Genomic DNA, 22741 nt, shown 5'->3' on the forward strand with positions numbered 1-22741 from the left:
CCATGTGCCAGAGAATGTACTAGTAATGGAGGATACAAATGAGCCATAGCTTTGCATATATGTATCATATTATATGGTAATTATCACATATACATATATGCAAATACATATATACATACATATACACATACATATATAGTTGACCCTCGAACAACATGGGTTTGAACTGCATGGACCCATTTGTACACTGATTTTTTTTTTTATAAATAACAGTATAGTATTGTAAATGTATTTTCTCCTCCTTATGATTTCCATAATAACATTTTCTTTTCTCTAGGTTTACTATAACAATACAGTGTATAAAATATATACAAAATATGTGTTAATCAACTGTTTATGTTATCAAAAAGGCTTCTGGTCACAGCAGGCTCTTAGTGGCTGAGTGTTGGGGGAACCAAAAGTTATATGCAGATTTTTGCCTGCACAGGGGATCAGCCCCCTCAACCACCTCATTGTTCAAGGGTCAACTGTACATATATTTGGATTTTAGAAAGGTGACTTTCAACCTTTCAATATGAATTTTCTCTTTGAGACATAACTTATTGACCCCAAATGTTACTGGCCATGGCCTGTGTTAGATCTGTTCCGTTTGAATATGTTAATGTTTCCATTCCTGGACTTCAATAATGAGCCTTCTCTACAATGGATCATTACTGAAATTCTATTAACGCCTTGGGCTAAAATTATAAATGCCCATTGTTTATTACCATTCTCTAAGTACTTGTCTGTAGACATGTGAGTCCCACAATTACAAAGGTGTTGGTAATAGATTATCCTCTAGAGCCAGACACTGTGTTATAGAAGTTCTTTCTAGCCACATACCGTGTGGCCTCACCTGACTATCCAATCCTCAATTTTCTTATCTCAAAAATGGGGATAATATTACCTACTTCATGCTTTCTTTGGACTATTAAATGAGGCAATAAATGTGAAGTACTTATCATAATGCCTGACAAATTGTAAGTATTCAATAAATTGTCATTATTGTTATTACTAGTAGGCATTCTCAACTGTTCCCAGTGTTTTCTAGTAAGAAGAACTAGTATTCCACTGTTAGTCCTTTTGTATTGTTTACCTTCTGCCCTCAGCGATAAATTGCCTTACATGTTTATCTGGGGAAAGTGATAGATTTTGTATTATCTGTTTAATTTTTAAATTGTCTCATTAAATTCTTGATATGGTAGACTCCTTAAAGAAAATTTAAGAAACCTTTTTTCTAAAGAGCATCCCAGTCAGAAAGAATAAATATACAGAAACATAGAGACATGAACCAACAGGATGTATTTGGAAGTAATAATAGTTCAGTGTTTCTGGAATATAAAGTCATAGGAGACAAGGCTACAGGAGCAGACAGCCTGTTTCCAGGACACCGAAAACAGACTCCACATGGAGAGACATGTAAAATGAAGGCCTGTATTTGTTTTGCCTCCCCCTTCAGATGCACGCTTATACACCATTGACCCCCATTCAGGACAAATCTATGGGCTACCTGTTTATACTTGTCCCATGTTTGTCCCCAAATGCAGAAAAGGCACAGCATGGGACCCATTCATCACTTCTGTAAATCCCAGCAGACCTCAACCCACAAAGTACATTCAAATAACCTAAGGAATTGTTCTTAAAACCCTATAATGTTTCGGGGCACCTGGGTGGTTCAGTCAGTTAACTGTCCAACTTCAGCTCAGGTCATGATCTTGTAGTTCACAAGTTCAAGCCTCTATCGGGCTCTGTGCTGACAGTTTAGAGCCTGGAGCCTGCTTCAGATTCTGTGTCTCCATCTCTCTCTTTCCTTCTCCCACTTATACTCTCTCTCTCAAAAATAAATAAATCATTTAAAAAATTTAAGATCTCATAATGTTTCTTGATTCATGCAGTAGTAAGAATAAAGGATTAACTAGAAATTGCATTTCCACTGAAAATTAATAATAAGGGATTCCGGCTTGGACAGATTATAAAGAACTTTAAAAACTGGACAAAACTGCTGAGACTTTGCAAGAGATAATATAAGATGATATCTCTCCAATTAGAAAGTAAGCTTCTTTGGCTATGAATTGTATTTATATAATTTTAGCCTTCCTGAGGCATCTAGTGCAATGTTGGGCACAGGTGTGTGCTCAGAACCTTTTTGAGTTTTGGTTGATGTGTTTAGATACTAGACTAAAAGTCTAGTGACCTTATGTCTACTGTAGGCAAATCACCAACCCTAAATTATCCCACTTCCTAATTTGTAAAAAGAGGACAAGTGTCCAATAGCACTTATAGGAATATTATGAGAATCTAAAAGTTACTTTGAAGTTAAAAGTGTTCAAAAACGTAAGGTGATAACAGCATAATTATACCATAATTCTGTCTTCATTAATACTTTTTAAATGAATTGAGTTATTAAACTTCTACGTTTTTGGAATAAAAACACAATGTTAAGATAGTTAGGGGGAGACGTACCCTTCTTTTTTTTTTTTTTTTTTTTTTTTTGCAATGAGTGAGCCCCAGAATGAGTAAAAGCGCCATTTGGATCTTTGTCATTCAGGTAATGTTATTAACAGATATAATATGTTGAGAGTTTACCATGGCAAAAGACTGTTTTTAGGGCTTTACATGCATTTTCCTCCCCAATTCTTTATACCAAGAGATAGACATTATTAGTCTAATCTTACAGATAAGGAAATCGAATGCAAAGAGTTTAAGTGCTTGCCAAGTTCACACGAAGTATAAGGATCAGTAAGGACTGACCCAGACTAGAAGCAGGCAGCATAGTCCATGTTCTTAACCCTTACACTAAATCTCCCTTAACAGTGTCTGAAAAAATAATTTCTTTAAAATGAAAGGTATTGTTTATTAAAGAACTAAGGATAGTTCTTTGTTGAGTTGGTCTTAGCCACCAAACCTGTTCACTGGGCAGAGGTTAGTGGCATGGCCACAAGTGTTGAGTCCCCTCCCTCAATCTCAGAAAGTCCTCTTCCTTCTGCCCTGGACTGCATGTTAGACCGATCTGCTTCTGCATCTCGCACTGATCTATGGAGCTCTAATTCTAATTACTGTGCACTTATTCTCTTAGACTATGGTTACTTCAAGTTGTATTTTAGGAAGACATGCTTCTGAGTTTAATGCTTAAAATCATTTGGAAGCATGTCTTTGATTGCCTCTTTAGTTTATGAAGTCTTTGAGAACAAGAGAAACACTAACCTGGTCTTACTCTCCTTAAAGCCACAGCAAATACACAATGTTTATTAAATGAATGAATAAATGGGTAATGAACATTTACTTCTAGAGTTCCATTTGCCTCCTCATTTATAACATCTTTGTTAAAATAATATTTATTTGAAACTTTGCTGATATTCTTTCATTCAATACTTTTACCATTACTATACTTGAGTTAAAGAACATATGACGGTTCCCAACCTAAGCATATACTACTCAGCAGACTAAAATTGTACTAACACAAAAAGTCTACAGTGAACACTGTATGTGGCTAGTGCTCTGTTTTTAAATGTACCTGAGGGCAGGGATTGGTCCATTTTGTTTACCACAAGATAGCCCACATTTATCACAGTGCCTAGCCTATAGAAGGCGCCCAGTAGGTATATGTTAAATAAAGAAATAACAGTAGGAAGACTCTGGTTAATCTTGAATCAAAATGGATAGGTTCCAAGATTGTTGCAAGTATCCAAATTCACGAACACCACGGTAACGTAATGTTTCCCACGGGAAAGCATCACACCGCATATTTGGGGATAAAGGGGGTCCCTGTGAGATAGATGTGTATGCCCCCAACTTTTCTTTCTGTCCAATCTCTTCACAAATCCTTGTCTCTCATGCAGCAACTATTGCCTCCATCCTGTATTAGTTTCTCCCTTAGAAGACCTTACCACAAACTTAGACAAATGGACAAGATTCCTGCTCTAAAATAAAATAAAATTGTGTAAATTTTAAGTGTCCCTTGATCTCATCTCTTAAGGCTTTTTTCCTTGAATTTATTGCCAATCTTCTAGAAAAATAGATTCGATTATACTCACTGTTTTCCCATTTTCCACTGCTCAGTCACCTTCAAATATCTTTGTTTTTTCCCTACCTTTCTCTTCATCAAAAACCATTGATGTTCAGTGACCCTATCTCATTTGTTTGTCTGCAGTATTTCCTAATTCTTTAAGCTCTGTCACTCCCTGGCTTCCAAAAAAAAGAAATCCATGCTACTTTCCTCCCAATGATATAAACTCTCAAATAACTTATGAGAAGCCTGGATTCATTCTCAACTTCTCTAATTTGAAGCCCCTCATCAAATTTACTGCCAAATCCTATGGATTTTATCTTCTAAATCCACCTCCAGTCATGACCTGTGACTTCTCATCTTATTAATTCTCCTGTATTGCTAGAGCTACCGTCGGAAACACCTCGCCATGGGAGAGAAAAGAGCATAGTATGGGCAGTCGCACCATCTTGATGAGATTCATCTCATCTGTCTAATTCCCCAGGACTCAGCCCAGTCCTATTCACAAAGTTCCATGAAGTTTATGTCTTTTGACTTCGTAATTTCTCATTAGAAATTATCTTCTCCTTTCCACTCTCTGCAAAATCTACCCAACAAAATGAACTTTGAATTGAGATTCACGAGTTGGTCCATGTATAGACTCAATAAAGATATGTTGTTGCTCTGTTGCTTGCTGTATCAAGCAACTCTTAACTCTGAAAAGCCCTCTCAATTTCCCCCAAGTATAATTGCTAGCTGCATAACATGAAATGTATGTATTGCGCTCTATTTCTCTGTTGTGTATCTGTCTATCCTACTTACTAATCTTGTGTGCAGCTTGAGAACAGGAACTATGTACAAAAATATATATCTTTGTACTCCTAGTACACAGAACCTGGCACAAATGAGGTTCTGGGTCAGTGTTAATTGGCATCATGTAAATTAATTACACTTTTCATGAATACATACATTTTATCAGTTATATCTTCTCAAAGTATACAGATAGAATAAATCAAGCAAGACTCTTCCTAAGTCAAATTAAGGAAGCAGTTTCCTTTTGGATGCAGCTTTTCCTCTCTGGGGAGGTGGCAGGGAGGAGAGATGGAGGAGAAAACAATACACTCAGAATCTTCATATAATTACGTGACACATGCTCAGGAAACACTTTGTAGAGTCTCATCTGGATATTGGCCGGGTGTATCCTTCCAGCTCTTTCCTTATCCTGAGCTATAGTTTCTCAGGGCCATGATCTTTATGACATGGCAACTATACTCTGTGAACAGTACTGCCATCCGGCCAGAGGATATGCAAACTCTCTCTTCCTTACATTGCACTGATTACCAGGTGGTGCCAACTGTATGTATCTTTGTCTACTCCACATCCTCACCAGCACCGCACAATGTGAGACCTCCATCATATCTCAGCTTTAATTGCTGCAACCCCCACGAATTTTCTTCCTTTCTAGTCTAGTATGCACAAAATAAGTCATCTTTCTAGAAGGCAAATCTGGTCATAGGTATTCCATCTTTCTAACCTTTCAGGAGCTTCCACGTGCTTACAATCTATACTATTTAACATGGCCTACGAGTCCCTGCAAAAAAAATGACTTTTAGTGACCTTTCCGGCCACACATAGCAGTATTCTCCACCCTTCGCCATCCAAGTACACTGATCTTTTGTTTCCTAACACTCCCCCTGATCTCATGATCTATCACTCCCTGATCTCATGATCTATCAGGATCTGATCCTTATGCCTGTTCTCTCTGTCTAGAATACTCTTACCCCCTCCTCTTCACCTGCCCCACCCCCATCAAACGCATCCTTCTGGTCCCAAATGTTACTTCCTTCTATCCTGCCCTTCTTAGACTGAATTAGGTGGTGCTTTCAAGAACCCCTACACTAATCCAATTACAGTGTGTGGCAATTGTTTGCCTCTGTATCTTCCATCTGATGGTAAACCCACAATCAGGTCTATAAAACACCAGGTACTAGGTCTATTATAGTCACTATTTCATTCTTCAGGCCCTAATCTTATTGTTGTGCATGGACCAATATTTTTGTAGTTGAAAAGGTCAAATGTTAGCAATTATACATACTATAAACTATATGATGCTGTTATGAAAGTTATTGCCATTTGTCAGGTAAGCACATGCTAAGCATTTTCATGTGTTATCTTGTTCAGTCCTTATAACAACCATGTGACAGAAGGACCATTTTACAAATTAGAAAGTAAAGCTTAAAGAGGTGAAGAATTGCCAAAAGTCCATAAAAACCAGTAATTGTGACTCAAACCCAAGCCTGTCTGACTCAAAACAGAATACATAACCCTTTCATTGTAGTTATACATTCCTTCAGCCAGTAACACTTATTAAATATTTGTTAAATATGTTATCATCTGTCATTAAAAATTAATGCCAAAAGAACACTAGAGACTCTATGACCATTTCAGCAAAACGGTTTTAACAAAGGAAATTATTCATTTGATTTACAACTTTGATTTCTAACTTGGGAATTATAAATGCAACTTTACAGACTTTTTCTTTGTTTCTAACTTTTTATATTACAAAAATTTTCTGTTTGTCCAATAGAAATATGCAGAGATGTTCTTTCGTTTGTTCCTTTATAACTAATCATTAATACAAAATCCATGTTTGACATACTTTAAAGCAGAATTCGGAGTATACTAGAGCTATATTCCTTGACCTTCCTTTCTACCTTGGTGAAGAATTTGACTAACACTAGATTTCATAATTGATAAGAAAAGTTAATATTTAGTAATTATGAATAATGCACTAAAGACTTTCCTTCAACATATATGGCTTGATGAAGAAATCATCTGTGTTTTATGGATGATGTGGGAATTAATAGGTTAATATTTGACTTTTCCATCTCCTCTGTGGAAATGCTAAATCTCAGGACAGTGTATTTTTCTTTGATATTATATTGTTGCTTTGTTGAGAGTCTTTAATAGAGGTCATTTAAATTTTTAATATGCTTAGTGTACACTAGAAATATTTACTAATGTACAATGTACACAATGAAATATTAATACTAATATTTTTGATGTTGTAGAGTATCTCATTATGTATGATGTAAGAGATATATATGTATAGATATTTAAATATATATAACAACAGTAAAATGCCCACCTTTAAAACAGCACATACCTAGCTTTAAACATAAGTATTTTTTTTCCAAAATAAAAATATATGTAGGTTACACATATTCTGTATCCTTTGACCCTTAAATTCCAGATTTTTATTTTAATAAATTTATCACGTATTATAAATTGAACTCCTATTAAACCCTATAAATAAGTTTCCTGTAACAAACCAAGTCTAAAATAAAAGCATGAACATCTTAACATCAAGTCAGGGTACAAGAAAAAACCATTTAATCATTTACTCTTAAAAAATATTGTGGAGTATTTTATTTGCTGTGCTTTGTTTTTCTTCACCCTCAAGGTCAAAATCGTTTGCTATAGTAGAGAACATTTTTAAAAAGCAGGAAATGTTGCATAAATCCACTGAGGAGGAAAAATGCTCTTACCATCAGTGTTGTAGTTATTAAGTGGTTAGTGAATGCCCTGGTGTAAAAAATAAAGTGGATGCTTCAGATAACGATATGGCCCCTGCATCCTCTCGGCTCACTTATTAAGTCAGCCTGCCAGAAATACATGAACAGTACAGGTCAGTGTAGAATTTGGCTTGAGGATCATGTGTGAAAATATACATACTTTCAAATAAATTACCTCCTTGGGAAATCAGTAAATCAAAGGTTGATTAATAGCTTAATAAACATGAAAATGGATTTTTAAATAGTCTATTAATTTTAAAACCTGTAAGAATTTAATGCTTTGTTATTTGCATGGTGAACTTCAAAATGGAATTAAATTTGAATTTAAAAACAAAAAAGGGAAAATCAGTTGGCCTTATTGGTTTTTAAATCAATAAAATATTTGAGAATGTTCTATTTTTGCTGTTATCCAATTTTTTTTAGTATTTTATTAGAGATGGATTCTTGCCACACATCTAAAAATCTTTTCCTTCTGTTTTTGAGTAATTGTGTTATTACTCCAATGAAATAAAGAACTCAAAGCCAACAATTGATTTCAGCAATGAAAAATATAAGAATACATTGATAAAACCATATAAAGATGGTTGTAAAAGTTTTAATACCACTCTCTTAACCAGTGATAAAACAAAGAAAAATTAAATAGGTACACTGATAATTTGACTAATATAAGTAATAAAAGTAAATATATCATGAAGGTATATTATCTCAAAATTACTTATGCGGAGAATTCTTACTTTCTTTTTCTTTGAGAATTCTTATTTTCAAGTGCCATGTATATATTTATATAAATTAACAATATACTGGAGCAAAGTAACCTCAATAAATGCAGAATAGACAATATCTTTTTTTAATTTTTTTTAATTTTTTTATTTATTTTTGAGAGACAGAGAGACAGCACGAGCAGGGGAGGGTCAAAGAGAGAAGAAGACTAGAATCCGAAGCAGGCTCCAGGCTCTGAGCTGGCTGTCAGCACATAGCTCGACGTGGGGCTCGAACCCACGAACCGTGAGATCATGACCTGAGCCAAAGCCGGAAGCCGGAAGCCAGACACTTAACTGACTGAGCCACCCAGGCGCCCCAAAATAGACGATATCAAAATAGCTATTATCTAATCACAAGACAGTTAACTAGAAATTAATAATAAAATGATAGTAAAAATTCTAACCACTTGAAAATTAAGAAATTCCCACCTAAACAAATTGAGTTAAGGAACAAATAAAATATATAAATAGCTTTTTTGAAAATAAGAAATAAAAATAAGAAAACAAGAACCTTCTCTGTCATAATCTACGTGGGATAGGACCAAGTAGTCTCTAAATGTCTTAATATGGACAAGAATAATCAAGAAAGAATGAAAGAACGTGACCCCAAACTCAGTTTGAGAAATTAGAAATTAAACAAAATGAAGGGAAAATACATAGAGAAGTAATGAGTTATCAATGTAGCAGATTATCTTAGTATAGCAGTGGTTCTTAGAAAAGAAACCAATAAAACACAGTTTGGCATGGTTGACAAGATCCTAAATTGACCCTGAAGACTCTTACCCTTGGGTAATCCCCAGCCTATGAGCACAGTTGAAATCTGATTATGATGAGGTACCAGTCCTGTGATTATGTTTATAGCCAAAGGGAGATTATCCCGGGTGTGCCTGACCTAATCAGATGAACCCTTTTCAAGTAGTTTTCTCACACTTGTCATGTAGAGTAATTGAGGGAGAGAGATGATCTGGCTGGCGTGGGAGAAAGACTGCCTATGGGGGCCTATGTGGCAAGGAAATGTAGTGGCCTCCACTTACAGAATGGTTCAAGGCCATGAACTAGCAGGACAGCAGGGACTGCAGCCTTAAAACTACAGGGAAATGAACTCTGCCCATAGCCCGTCAGTTTGGCAGATCCTGAACCTCAGAAGAGAACTACATTCCCAGTCAACACCTTAACTTACTTATCCCAGTGAGACCCTGAGCACAGAAGCCGACTCTGTGAGGCCAGACTTCTGACTTAGAGAAACTGTGAGATAATAAATTAGCATTGTTTTAAGCTGCCAAATTTGTGGGAATTTGTTATACAGTAGTAGAAAACTAAGACAATTGGCAAAAATTACATGTTAAGGAAACTCAAATGATCTTCTGTTTATAAAGTGCAACTGCAATCTGGTAAGAACACAAACACTCCAGTAGAAAAATGGGCAAAAGACAGGGACAATTGACAGAAGAAATAAACATAACTGAAATGAACCTCAGGAGTCATTAGCCTTAATTTTAATAAATTAATGTTAAAGTAACCATAAAATACTTTGTACTTTTTATTTTGGCCAATCAAAAAGGGAGGAAGTAGCAAAAGAAAAGAAACAAAAACAGATTAAGAATGCAACATTTCACTCTGCTGAGGAAGGGGTTTTAGGAGACAGAGACTTAACACAAACCTCAGAATATAGTATCTCCCAATAAATGTCTAGTGATTACATGAATATTGCACATAGAACTAGTGGAGAAGTTAACTTAAAAGCCCAGTTATGTGTGAAGGGTTTCTCTATTTCCAGCGTGGGAGTGGCGTTTATTTTGCTTCTCCCATCCTCCACCAGAAATGATCATGGGATTTTTCTAGACACAGACCCAGCACCCATGACTCATCTCTGCACACCAGCAGCCATACCCACCCTGAGCTTACTGCCTATCTCTCCCTGAGTCCGAGTTTTTCCCTGCATTGTCTTATCATTTTCAATATCACATCTCTCTTGTATCATTTCAAATCCTAAAAGACTACAGAGTCGTAGAACATTACAGCAAGAACTTTAGAGATCATTCCTTCATTTTACCTATAAGAGACTGGCCCAAAGAATTATCTGGGCCAAACCATTCAGAAAGAGAGAGACTGAGTCCCCATTATTAGGGGCTTTCTTCCCACTGTTACGGTCTGAGCCAGGAGAGGGGTGTAAAGATGAGGTTGTTGGTGACCTACAGGTGACTAACCTAAAAAACTAAGTTAACTTTTTTGGGGGGCCAACTACTTCTTTATTAGTCTCCGCAGCAGGGCCTACCTACAAGGAAACTTTAGCAGACACCAAAGAAATGAGGGGGAGTCTGTATATTTTAGTAGGAAGGGGATTTGTTTTAAAACATCACACCAGCGTCAGCTGGCAGATGGATTGAAGAAAGGCTCCACTGAAGACCATAGACTGTTTTAAAAGTTCTTGGAATGATCAGCTGAGAAATGGTGAGAATGACAGATGGGGCTTGGCTGTACAAAATAGCTTACGTTATCTGTCTACTCCGTATGTGAATAACCTCGCCACATGATAACAATCCATGCGTATTTTCTGCATGCATGCAATTAAACAATGTGCATCATTGGTACAGTGATTTGTGGTAATGAAATATGCACAGAGGCAGCGCGTCCAATTAAAAAGAACTTTTTAAAATTTATTTATTATTTTTGAGAGAGAGTGAGCATGAGAGGGGAAGAGAGAGAAGGAGAGAGAAAATCCCAAGCAGGCACCATGCTCAGCACAGAGCCCAACACAGGGCTCGATCTCACAACCATGAGATCATGACCTGAGCCCAAATCAAGAGCCGGACACTTAACCACTGAGTCACTCTGGAACCCCTAAAAAGAGCTTTTAAGTTAGAAGTTTGAACCTAACTTATTGACCAATTACCTATGTACCAGTTGTACAATCTAGGCCCAGTTTTCTACTCTGAATGTAAAGTTTTCTAGGGTCATCTCCCATTTTAATCCTTATAAGCTTCTAGGAACAACAACAACAAAAACCAACTTGAGAATAATTTATTTTTTATTGGAAGTGTATATTTTCCATATAGTGTAGCTTTCATGGTCTGCTGCTCCCATAAGCATGGTTGTTGGCACTTTGCATAAGGAAGTTAAAACAGTTTACATTTTTCTTGAGAGAAAAAGAGGGGGAAAGGAGCGTGTTTCTAACAGTTTAGTGTAACGTAATCAGGAGAGTGATGGCCCATCACCTTCACTATATTCTGTTGGCTAGAAGGAAGTCACGGGCCCTGCCCACATGCAAGGGGCGGGAGTATAGGAGGCTGTCACAACAGCGGTCAGAATCTGAGACACAAACTTAGAATTCTATTACCACGGGCCACCACGGAAGTATTTTTTCAGACGTAAAGAAGAGATGTTGTCACATATTACTTGTCATATTGCCAATTCTTTTCTAGGTCTATAGACTAAAACCTCTGAAAGGGCTTTTATTTTCTCAAACCACAAAAAATACTCTCTCTCCAACTGATACAACCTCCCAGTCAGCAGCGGTGTTAGGGACAAATTCTAAAGTTGTTGTGTTTTTGTTTTTATATCTCTGTGCATTAGCTTGCATACAAGTTGCTTTTATATAGAACTCTTAGTTCTCGGGAATTTTTTCTAACTATGGCCTTGTTTTCATGGAAAACCATGTTATTAATTCCATATAATCTTACCTATTATTTACCCACACTTTTTTTCTTTCATTTAATATCTTATTAAATTTGTGTGTTCATTTCCCCAGGTTTTGATTCAACTCTAGTTTTCTTTTAAACTTCTAACAATTGTGGGGGCTTTAATGTTTATTATTTATTTTGAGTGACAATGCACCGAGGTTTGCACATGTGCAGCGAGGGAAGGACAGAGACAAGGGGAGAGAAAGAATCCCCAGCAGGCCCTGTGCTGTTAGCACAGAGCCGGACTTGGGACTCCGTCTCACCAATGGTGAGACCATGACCTGAGCCCAAATCGAGTGTCGGAAACTTAACTGACTGAGCTACCCAAGCACCCCAACAATTGTGTTTTTCTAAAAAAAAATCTTTCATGTATCACGAATGTGTAAAACACATGATATTATGGAACTGCTCAGCCTGGAACTTGCCTATTGGCCTATATCTTCCTCCTAAGGTTGAAGGCTCCATCTCCTCAGAAGATAGAGGAGAAAATAATGACAGATACTCACCTTTTATTGCAAGATGAAGACTAAACATTTACATGATTATAGATTGAAAATTTAACTGTACTGTTCATCTTCTGCACAAACACCATTTCTCTAAATTCTGAAGTACATCACTGACCAGGTAGAAATATAAGAATTACATACTTAAGTTTCATCTTAGTGCCCTTCTCTCTTGTCTTTGTTAATTAACAGTCTTATCTTTGAGTGAAAGGTCTTGGGTACCTTTATTTATTAATGTCTTTATGTATTCTAATCTATTTTTTATTTAATACATTATCTAATTCATTAATTTTTACATTTATTTATTAAAGTTATTTATTTAGCTCGTCAATCAAAACGCTCATTGCCTGCCATGTGTTGGCTATGCACACTTCAGCTCAATTATTTCTGTATCTGTTTATTTTGTTTGTTTTTCTTTCCTCTCTCGTATTTAAATACTCCTTGATTTACATCATGTGTAAACTTCTACAGAAAGTACTGACATTTCTCTCTGGTTAGCATAGTTTATCCATAGTAGAATACCTGGCCTGCACCCACATGCCTGTGGTTTGATCTTGCTAACATTCACTTGTCAGTTTATCTGATGTTATTTTGACTTGAAAGATGGGACAAGTTCTCTGACTAGTATGGGAATCAGGGACTATCCTGCCATGATGCAGCTTAGCAGGCTTCCTTTGCAAAATGTTGATTTCCTAAGTATTTAAGCCAAATATGAATACTGTTTTTTAAGTCTAATCTATGGAGTGCCTGGGTGGTCAGTCAGCTAAGCAACCAATGCTGTTTCGGCTCAGGACATGATCTCATGTTTTTGTGAGTTCAAGACCCACGTTGGGCTCTGTGCTGACAGTGCAGAGGCTGCTTGAGATTCCCTCTCCCTCTCTCTCTGCCCCTCCCCTACTCACACTGCCTCTGTCTCTCTCAAAATAAATAAATAAATAAAACTTAAATTTTTTAAAATAATAAATAAATAAATAAATAAATAAATAAATAAATAGATAGAATCTAATCTGTAATCATGTCCCACTCTTGAATGGTATAGAAATTCCTTCTAGATCCCAAACATTAAACTGCTTCATTTTGAAAAATGATAGACATTTCCATGAAAATGTTACCTTAGGCTTCTTGTTCTAGCCTGTGTTCATCATTGGCAATTCTGCAGCATTGCTTTGGCATGGGCCACACCTGTAAATCATCATCTAGGATTTCCAATTTAGGTTTTTTCAAAGAGGACGGAGATGTTAAGAACCTTGTAAAGCAACCTAAATTTAGCATCCTTCCAGAAATGCATATCCCCTATACCCCCTTCTTTTTTTAACAAAACAATTATTCATACCTAATTTTACAAGTTTTTTTATGTGAATGTTTATGTGGGGGAGATTTACCTTTATATGTACATACATGCCACTATATATATATATATATACATATATATATATACATATATAAACTTAAGCAATGATTTCAACTTAGCTTTTATGGATACAACAACTTTCTTTTCACTCATTTTATCAAATTATGTAATAGTAAATTACATAATTACACTAAAGTGGTGCAAACATAACATGATTTGAAAACAAACAGAACTTAAAAAAAATAACTTGTTCTTTTTTTTAAAATGTTTGTTTATTTTGAGAGTGAGGGATAGAGGGAGAGAGAATACCAAAGAGGTGCCACACAGAGTCAGACAAGGGACTCGATCTCACCAACTACAATAGCATGACCTGGGCTGATATCAAGAGTTGGATGCTCAGCTGACTTAGCCACCCAGGTGCCCCCAAATATAGCTTATTCTTGATAAGTAAACAACTTAGCTGGTGAAAGCAGAAATACATAGGTGTGATAGACTAGAACCAGCCATCTGAGCAGTTTCAGCACTCCAAGTATCAGTCATGGTGTTTTACCGAGAAAATGCCAGCTATTGTTAATGTGGTAAGTCAATTAGAATAAAGGTAGGTTAGATTAAAAAAAAAAAAAGTAATATGTGCCCAAACGGTTGTGCAGATAGAGTGATCAAGGAGGTTTAGATGAGAAAGGAATTCTCTTTCTTCCACAATGATGGGAAAAAATAACCACTATAACCAACAGACAGAAAACATTAAAAAGTTCACCCTGGCTAAAAAGCACAGTGACTGTGAAGAATAGATTTGGAAAATTTGGTGCTAAGTTGGAGACAAAAAGCTTCATCTGGCAATGAAATATGAAACAGAGGTATTCATTCACCAAATATTTATTGGGCATCAAGCATAGAGCAGGCTTCATGGTCTACAAAGTTCTAGATTTAGGTGAGGCTAGAATGAGAGTGATAGTTATTATGTATAGCTCTCCAAAGAATTGACAAGGATGACCAGAAAGCTCATAGGAAATTGGAAGATGAGACTGAAAGAAGGGTTATTTCAACAGTGTAACTTAACAAATTTGACTTTAGATAGATTACTGTCAGTATTAGAAAAGAATAAGTATAAAGGAGAGTTCGAGTTTGTTCAAAGAATGATACTTAGAAACAACCAGAATCAGAAACTTGGTTAAAGGAGTAGGTTTAGGGGATGCCTGGTTAATTCAGTTTGTTGAGCATCAGACTCTTGATCTCAGCTCACATCTTGACCTTAGAGTTGTGGGTTCAGGTTCTGCATTGGGCGTGAAGTCTACTTAAAAAAAAAAGTCATGACTTTAATTGAGAGTATGTTGTATTTGAGTAACATTAGGCACACTTCTACTTTCTTAACAGTAGTTCAGGCAGACTGTAGAATATACATACTTTATATTGCTTAACAAGTGTTTGGAAACTAATCTGTAAGCATCTATAGGATCGCTTGTCTATACCTAATAACTGGTGCCATATACAAAGTTGAGTTGTCAAATAATAGCTTATTTTAGAGAATACTCTTAAGATTAAAGTTTGATATATTGGCAATAGCATGCTCATCTGTAGAAAATCTGAACTAGTTAGACCTTAGTAACTGCTAAAAAAAATGGTAGCAATTTATTTTATCATCTCCCAGGCAAGACACATAAGAGGAGAATATTTAGGGAGGCACTCATTGGGCATTTGGTAAAATTAACTTCATGTTATTTAGGTTCACATCCTTTAACCTTAATATTCACAGATGCTGATTGTGAATCAGAAATCTACGTGATTAACAGTGGTATTTGATAACAGATATGAAGTTTGATATGAAGTCAGATATTTAGCATCATCTGTGAAGAACTGAGATAAGCAGAAGGTGGATTTGTCCAAAAATTTTAAAGACATTGCAAGGATTAATTTAAAAAATTTCCCTATGAGTGAAAGTAACACTGTATATATTAAACACCAAAGAGTTTTATCATTGCTTGCCTTTAAGTTTTATTATGACATTTGCCCTATGAGAAGTATATAATTAGTTTGGCAGACTTACTGTAAATAAGAATTAAATAGAACTCATGTCTAAGGCTACCAAAAAGCCAGCTGTTGCAGCTAATGAAATAATTTCCATGGAGATACTGAATATTTATATTACATAAAATTCCATTATATTTGTATTATATAAAATTCCATTAGTTTGTGGTGTGAACAGGTGTCTTCATTTTGTTTTTGTTTTTCCACTTCAAGAGTGAATTGTAGATTCTCTTCACCTGTTAGACTAATCTTGCTCTTTTGTTCTATGGATTATTTTCAGTTTTAATTGATGGAAAAATCATAAGGGTGTCAATACACCATTTCAGAAACAATGTAGTTACACAAAAGATAGAGCATGGGCTTTGGACTCACGAATAATTCTCAAATCTTGGCTTTCTCATTTACTACTTATATAACATATGACAAGTTACTTCACCTGTCTGAGCCTCAGTTCCCTTGTCTGTAAAATGAGAACAATTATACTAACCTTCCTTACCCATCTTCCTCCTCCTGGGACTTCTCTGACTCATAGGAGAGTGGTTTGCTTAATACGTGTTTCTTACAGACGTTTGTAACTTTACAACATAATAATTTGATTTCATGCTTACGTGGGAATTATGGAAAACGGGATAACATAGACAATTTCCTTATTTCCTTTTCTTATTCAATCCATCTTTTGCTTAAAATCTCTTCACTTCAAGGAGAATCCAAAGTCAGTTCATAGCACTAATCCTTTCTTACTTGGCTATTACTGAAATTAAAGTGATTTACTTTGAATGTCTGTCTCATGTACAGAAACTTAATGAGAGCAGCAGCTCCTCTGAAGGCAGCACGGTTGACATTGGCGCACCTGCAGAAGAACAGCCTGTAGTGGAACCTGAGGAAACCCTTGAACCTGAAGCTTGTTTCACTGAAGGTAAAGAAAATGACCCTCATGTGAATGTATGGAATGCAGCTTTTTTTAGCTGTTGATCACACAAGATGGATCATTCATGATAGGATAGAACCTATCTACTTGAATTACCTCTAATAGGCTGTTTTTAAATCTATTGTCATTTTTGGTTATCTCTGTCCATTGGGTGTAAAAGATCATGAACATAGAGAAAAATATTTTAATGTGATCAAAACAAGTGACTGATTTATATTTTTTAAAATAAAATGGTTATTTGACAATAAGTGGGCATCATTTTTATTTTCAGTTCTAGAAAGAGGGGGCATAGGGGCAGAGGGAGAGGGAACGAGAGAATCTCAAGCAGACTCCACACCCAGCAGGGAGCCCATTGTGGGGCTTGTTCCGCGACTGTGAGATCATGACCTGAGCCAAATCAAGAGTGACACGCTCAACCTACTAAGCCACCCAGATGCCCCACAATAAGTTGGCACCTTTAAAGATTAGTCAAAATTTTCATACACAGAATTTGCCTTGAAAATAACTTTCTGGGGGCATTTGGATGGCTCAGTTGGTTAAGCGCCCAACTTCAGCTCAGGTCATGACCTCAGTATTTGCGAGTTCAAGCCCCACATCGGGCTCTGTACTGACAGCTCAGAGCCTGGAGCCTGCTTTCGATGCTGGGTCTCCCTCGCTCTCTGCCCCTCCCCCACTCATGTTTTGTCTCTCTCAAAAATAAAAACATTAAATTGTTTTTAAAAAATAGCTTTCTGACTATTAAAGTTAAATGATTGCAAATGCTAAACTGTATTTTTTAAACAAAATCACCGTTTTCCAATGCTCGTTGGATGAAGAAGGAAATAAGCAGTACCCCATACCTGACACCTGAAGAGTATCGTAGTCGAGCCTGGTACGGTATGGACAATAGCGTTAAGAACTCTGTCTTCCCTGTAATGGTATTTCCCATGGTCTGATTTTCTCAGGAATTTGAGTTTCAAAGATATGAATATATTTGCATACTCTCTATTTAGTGATCTCTTCCTCATAGGCCTGATATACATTGTTTCCTTTTATTTTCTATATAAATTCCACACATCACTCAAAGTCCTTCTCAAAACTACCTTCATCTGACCATGGCAGAAAAGAGCTTATTATTCCTCTGAACAGCCATAATAAATATATCCATTTAAGTCACCTGATGACTGTTCATATATTATCTGGTGAGAGCTTTCATCTTTCTGTTTTGAACCATTATATGTACCTTTCTGTCTTTTTTCCTCCGTCCCTTCCTTCCTCCCCTATCTCCCTCTTCTTCCAGCATACTTGACTTTTTCTTTTTAATTTTTTTGGGTTTTTTTTGCCTTGAGGTAGGGTTCTGTGTTTATACCCTTCCTTGAAAACAAGAATGCAAGGTCTTTGGTGGCAAGGTCCATGGTCTGTATCTTTTGTTTCTTATTGTCTTTTTTTTTTAATTTTTTTAAATGTTTTATTTATTTTTGATACAGAGAGAGACAGAGTATGAGAGGGGGAGGGTCAGAGAGAGAAGGAGACACAGAACCAGAAGCAGCCTCCAGGCTCTGAGCTAGCTGTCAGCACAGAGCCTGATGCGGGGCTCGAACCCACGAACGTGAGATCTGACCTGAGCCGAAGCCGGAGGCTTAACCGACTGAGCCACCCAGGCGCCCCACTTATTGTCTTTTTTTGAAAAGTGATTTTTATCACTTTACTTAACAAAGGTATTCACAGATATCTGTTGATTTTGAGTGAGTAAAGCGGTATAAAGAAGACAAATCAAGTCCAAGCAATCACATTTTAGTGGACTAAGTTAATTTTGAATATTATGTGAGCTCTTCTAGGAGCACCACAAGAAAACAGTAACAAACCCAGCATTGTTGGGAGAGATCTCCATTATTATTCCATAACCTCCTTAAAAGGGAATTTTCTGGGACTCCTGGGTGGCTCTGTTGATTAAGCATTCAGCTCTTGACTTTAGCTCAGGTCATGATCTCATGGTTCGTAGGTTGGAGCCCCATGTCAGACTCTGTGCCTGCTTGGGATTCTCTCTCTCCCTCTCTCTCGGCCCCTTCCCAGCTCACATGCTCTGTCTCTCTCTCAAAATAAATAAACTTTAAAAAAATAAGTAAAATAAATAATATTGAAGTTATCTCTTTATTATTAATTTTTATTTTGAAGTCCTTTACTAGAGCGACTTCAACGGGTTGCAATAGGGTGACATAGTACAAGGCAAAGTTACTTTACATTTGCCCTTTATACATTTCTATCTTGGACAATAAGAGCTGAGGCAGAAAACACAGGTATCATTAGTCAGGGCACCATTTTAAAAGGCTGAATAATTTTTACACCCTCACACAGCTAATGAATGTTAGCTTATTACTCCAGGCTTAGAGAATTTTCCCAGCAAGATAGAAATGGTAACTGTAGTGGAAAAAAAAAAAAGAATCAGGGATATGCCAAAGAATATTACTCAAACAGTGGAAATTACTTTATCTACTCCCGTTTCAACATTATACTTGCAGGCTGTGTACAAAGATTTAAATGTTGTCAAATCAGTGTGGAAGAAGGCAGAGGGAAACAATGGTGGAACCTGAGAAGAACGTGTTTTCGAATCGTTGAGCATAACTGGTTTGAGACCTTCATTGTTTTCATGATTCTCCTGAGCAGTGGTGCTCTGGTGAGTGAATATGAAGCAAAAGTGGTACAATATTAAGTTTAAAATAATCTAATACTGGTGACTTACTAATCTTTCTATTGCACTGTTTTAGTATCCAATGTGCTTTTTCCCAAACCTTTATTCTACATCCAGTTTCATTTTCATGGCGTCAGGCATCACTTCTGTTTGGCAAGTTTCAAACTGTTATCTCTACTTATGACTTCTTTCTTAGATATATATACATCTCTACATCCACCCAGCTTTCCATTCACTTACCCACTCATATACCCACAAACTCCCTATTTTCCACCTGTCTCCAACACGTTTTTAATTACCACTGCATCATCTTCCAGATTATAGACTTAATGTTTTAACTATGCATTTCTGGATTGATTTTTACTATGTATATGTATTATTTCTGATAAGCTATTTATTAATTTTTGCTTGCTTTTAAGTAGCTTAGGAAATGTGTCCCTCCAGTCATTCATTATAACCAAGGGATACAAATGTTCAATTACTCACATTTTAATAAGAAAGTAAACATGACAACTTCAATGTAGTTAATGGAAGTCCTGTGATGGAAAATACATAACATCTAAATTCTTATGAACCCTGTTTCTGAGTGATATTATTATTATCTCTTTATGGACAGTCAAGAAGTCCTTAGGGACTACTTCTCTGTCCCTTTTAAATTGTGTCCACTATTCTTACACTACTCAAGAAGCAATGAATATTGGTAACAAAAGATAGTGGGCAGCATGCCTAAGTGATTCATTTAAAGATTGGTTTCTCTGTGTACAAAATGTTTTTTATATCGAATTAATTTATATTCAAATGAAAATTGCTTATGAAAATACAAAGCGTAAAATATAGATAACATTTTTGAAAAACACTGACACAGACTACTTAAGCCATAGGACAGACAGATAGATAGATGGCAGATAAAATGAGCTTGTCTGATTGAAATACAATTACTTAAGTTTCTTTAATTTATGTTTATAATTGAACATAAACCTATATTCTCCTGAATATTCTCTGATGACATAAACTTTTTTTTTTGCATGTCACTTTAGACAAGAAATAGTCTTTTACCCCTGAAAGGAATGTGAGACTTAGATGTAAAGTATAAAGAGTTCTTATTAGAAGGACACATATTACAAACTAAATGGGAAGTATTTCTTCTTGCCGTCATGGTCATGCTGTGTCTCTGCTGAGAAATATAAACTATCAACAAAATGAAGGGGAGGGGGACAAATGAGCCCATCTACGTAGTGAAGTCGGGCAGTGTGATGTCCGATTACAGTTTCTGCTTTATGAATTTTATATGTCTTCACTTTTTATTTCTTCAATCTTTTTATGGCAAAACATCAACTAAAAGAAGCAAAAGAAATGAAATAAAAGGAATATAAAAGGAATATAAAACTAAGTTGGGGTAGCACAATAAGGATATAACATCAAGAAATGTTTCCTTAACAAGTCAAATTACTTTATGAGAATTATGCTTTTACCTCTTTCTTTGGGCTATAATATCAATGGAGAGTATAGCTTTCTCCTGATTCATTAAAAGATCTTTGAGAGGGGAAAAAAAACAATAACTAGTCCAATAGAATGTCATATGTATACATATAAAATCAGGGAAAATATATATTTATGATGAGAAAAATACCTTATAGAGTAGAATAGGTTTTTTTGATGTTAACTTTTTTTTCAATAGTTTATTGTCAAATTAGTTTCCATACAACACCCAGTGCTCTTCCCCACAAGTGCCCTCTTCCATCACCACCACTTCCCTCCCCCTTCCCCTTCAACCCTCAGTTCGTTTTCAGTATTCAATAGTCTCTCAAGTTTTGCGTCCTTCTCTCTGCCCATCTCTCTTTCCCTCTTCCCCTCCCCCTGGTCCTCCATTAGGTTTCTCCTGGTCTCCTGTTAGACCTGAGTGCAAACATATGGTTTCTGTCCTTCTCTGCCTGACTTATTTCGCTTAGCATGACACCCTCGAGGTCCATCCACTTTCCTACAAATGGCCATATTTCATTCTTTCTCATTGCCATGTAGTACTCCATTGTATATATATACCACATCTTCTTGATCAATAGAGTAGAATAGTTTTAGAAAGCTAAAAAATATCACTTTTCTTTGTAGGCATTTGAAGACATATATATTGATCAGCGAAAGACAATTAAGACGATGTTGGAATATGCTGACAAGGTTTTCACTTATATTTTCATTCTGGAAATGCTTCTAAAATGGGTGGCATATGGCTATCAAACATATTTCACCAATGCCTGGTGTTGGCTGGACTTCTTAATTGTTGATGTATGTATCCTCCACATCTTTGTCTCCCTTCTACGGTAGTTTGTCTTATCTGTACACTGATTCTAAAATAGTGAATCTCTGACCACTATGCTGAGTTGACAGGATGTGCTACTTAATAGACCTAAACAAATTCACCAAATGATATCGTTTTTGTTTTTGGAAGAAAGAGGCTAGTTTAGTACTGGGTTAGCCTTGAGGGAATAGGATTTATGGTGGTTTTGGGGTATGTTGCTTAAATTCCTTATATTGTGAGTCAGACACATTCACATTTGAATTCCGTTCCCATCACTGGTGGGTTGTGTGCCACTGACTGTAAAAAAGTGACATTAGTACATACAGTAATAAAGCCACTCAATAAACAGCGATGGTGGTGAGAGCTACCATTAGTTTTTTCAAAATTTTCTTTACTCAAAGTTTTTAAAGGGTAGGTTTAAAGAGTTGATTATATAGATTATACTCCATTAGAGGCACTTAAGTATACAGACTGTAGGAAAGAGCTCTACTTCATGCAGCAACAGGAGTTTCTGTGGGATGTAGATTCAACTTGTAGCAAGCCCGAAATGTACCAAACAGCCCTTACAGATGCCCAGTTATTAATAATACTTCATCTGCCCTAAAGCACGTGGCTGCCTCTGGAGATTTAATAAGCAAAATGTTTCATGCCATCAGTTTGGCATAATTTCAGCTTTAGAAAATGTGTCTAAAATATTGCAGACTTCATAGGCAACAGTTTTATCCCCAAAAGATGATAGAGAATAATCCAGCAGGACTATGCAGGTTTGTTGTGGAGAGTATTTCTAGAGCTGAGTCATGTATATGTTATATCTCTTTACTTCTGAACAAAGGCAAAGCCAGAGCTATTTGAAGAGGCTAATAATGTTACTATGAAATGAATAAATTAAGAAAAACCTCAAAAAATAATGTCTTCATCACACAAAAGAAAATATTTCTAACATGGAAGTTTCAAGTATTAGAAATTATATCATATTTCAACTCCCCAGAATTT

General features: G+C 36.2%; 1 protein-coding gene across 6 annotated transcripts in view; it reads left to right on the top strand.

Moving 5' to 3' along the window:
- Window positions 1-22741, top strand: part of LOC115287755 (sodium channel protein type 1 subunit alpha) — a 142238-nt gene that overhangs the window by 97216 nt on the left and 22281 nt on the right. For all 6 annotated transcript variants that reach the window (XM_029934451.1, XM_029934453.1, XM_029934455.1 and 3 more), the window contains exons 18-20: window positions 16655-16775; window positions 19286-19440; window positions 21562-21735. In XM_029934451.1, coding sequence (XP_029790311.1) covers window positions 16655-16775; window positions 19286-19440; window positions 21562-21735 — 450 coding nt within the window. The remainder of the gene's footprint in view (window positions 1-16654; window positions 16776-19285; window positions 19441-21561; window positions 21736-22741) is intronic.

The sequence above is a fragment of the Suricata suricatta genome, chromosome 3 (genome assembly GCF_006229205.1).
Source record: "Suricata suricatta isolate VVHF042 chromosome 3, meerkat_22Aug2017_6uvM2_HiC, whole genome shotgun sequence".
NCBI classification, from domain to species: domain Eukaryota; kingdom Metazoa; phylum Chordata; class Mammalia; order Carnivora; family Herpestidae; genus Suricata; species Suricata suricatta.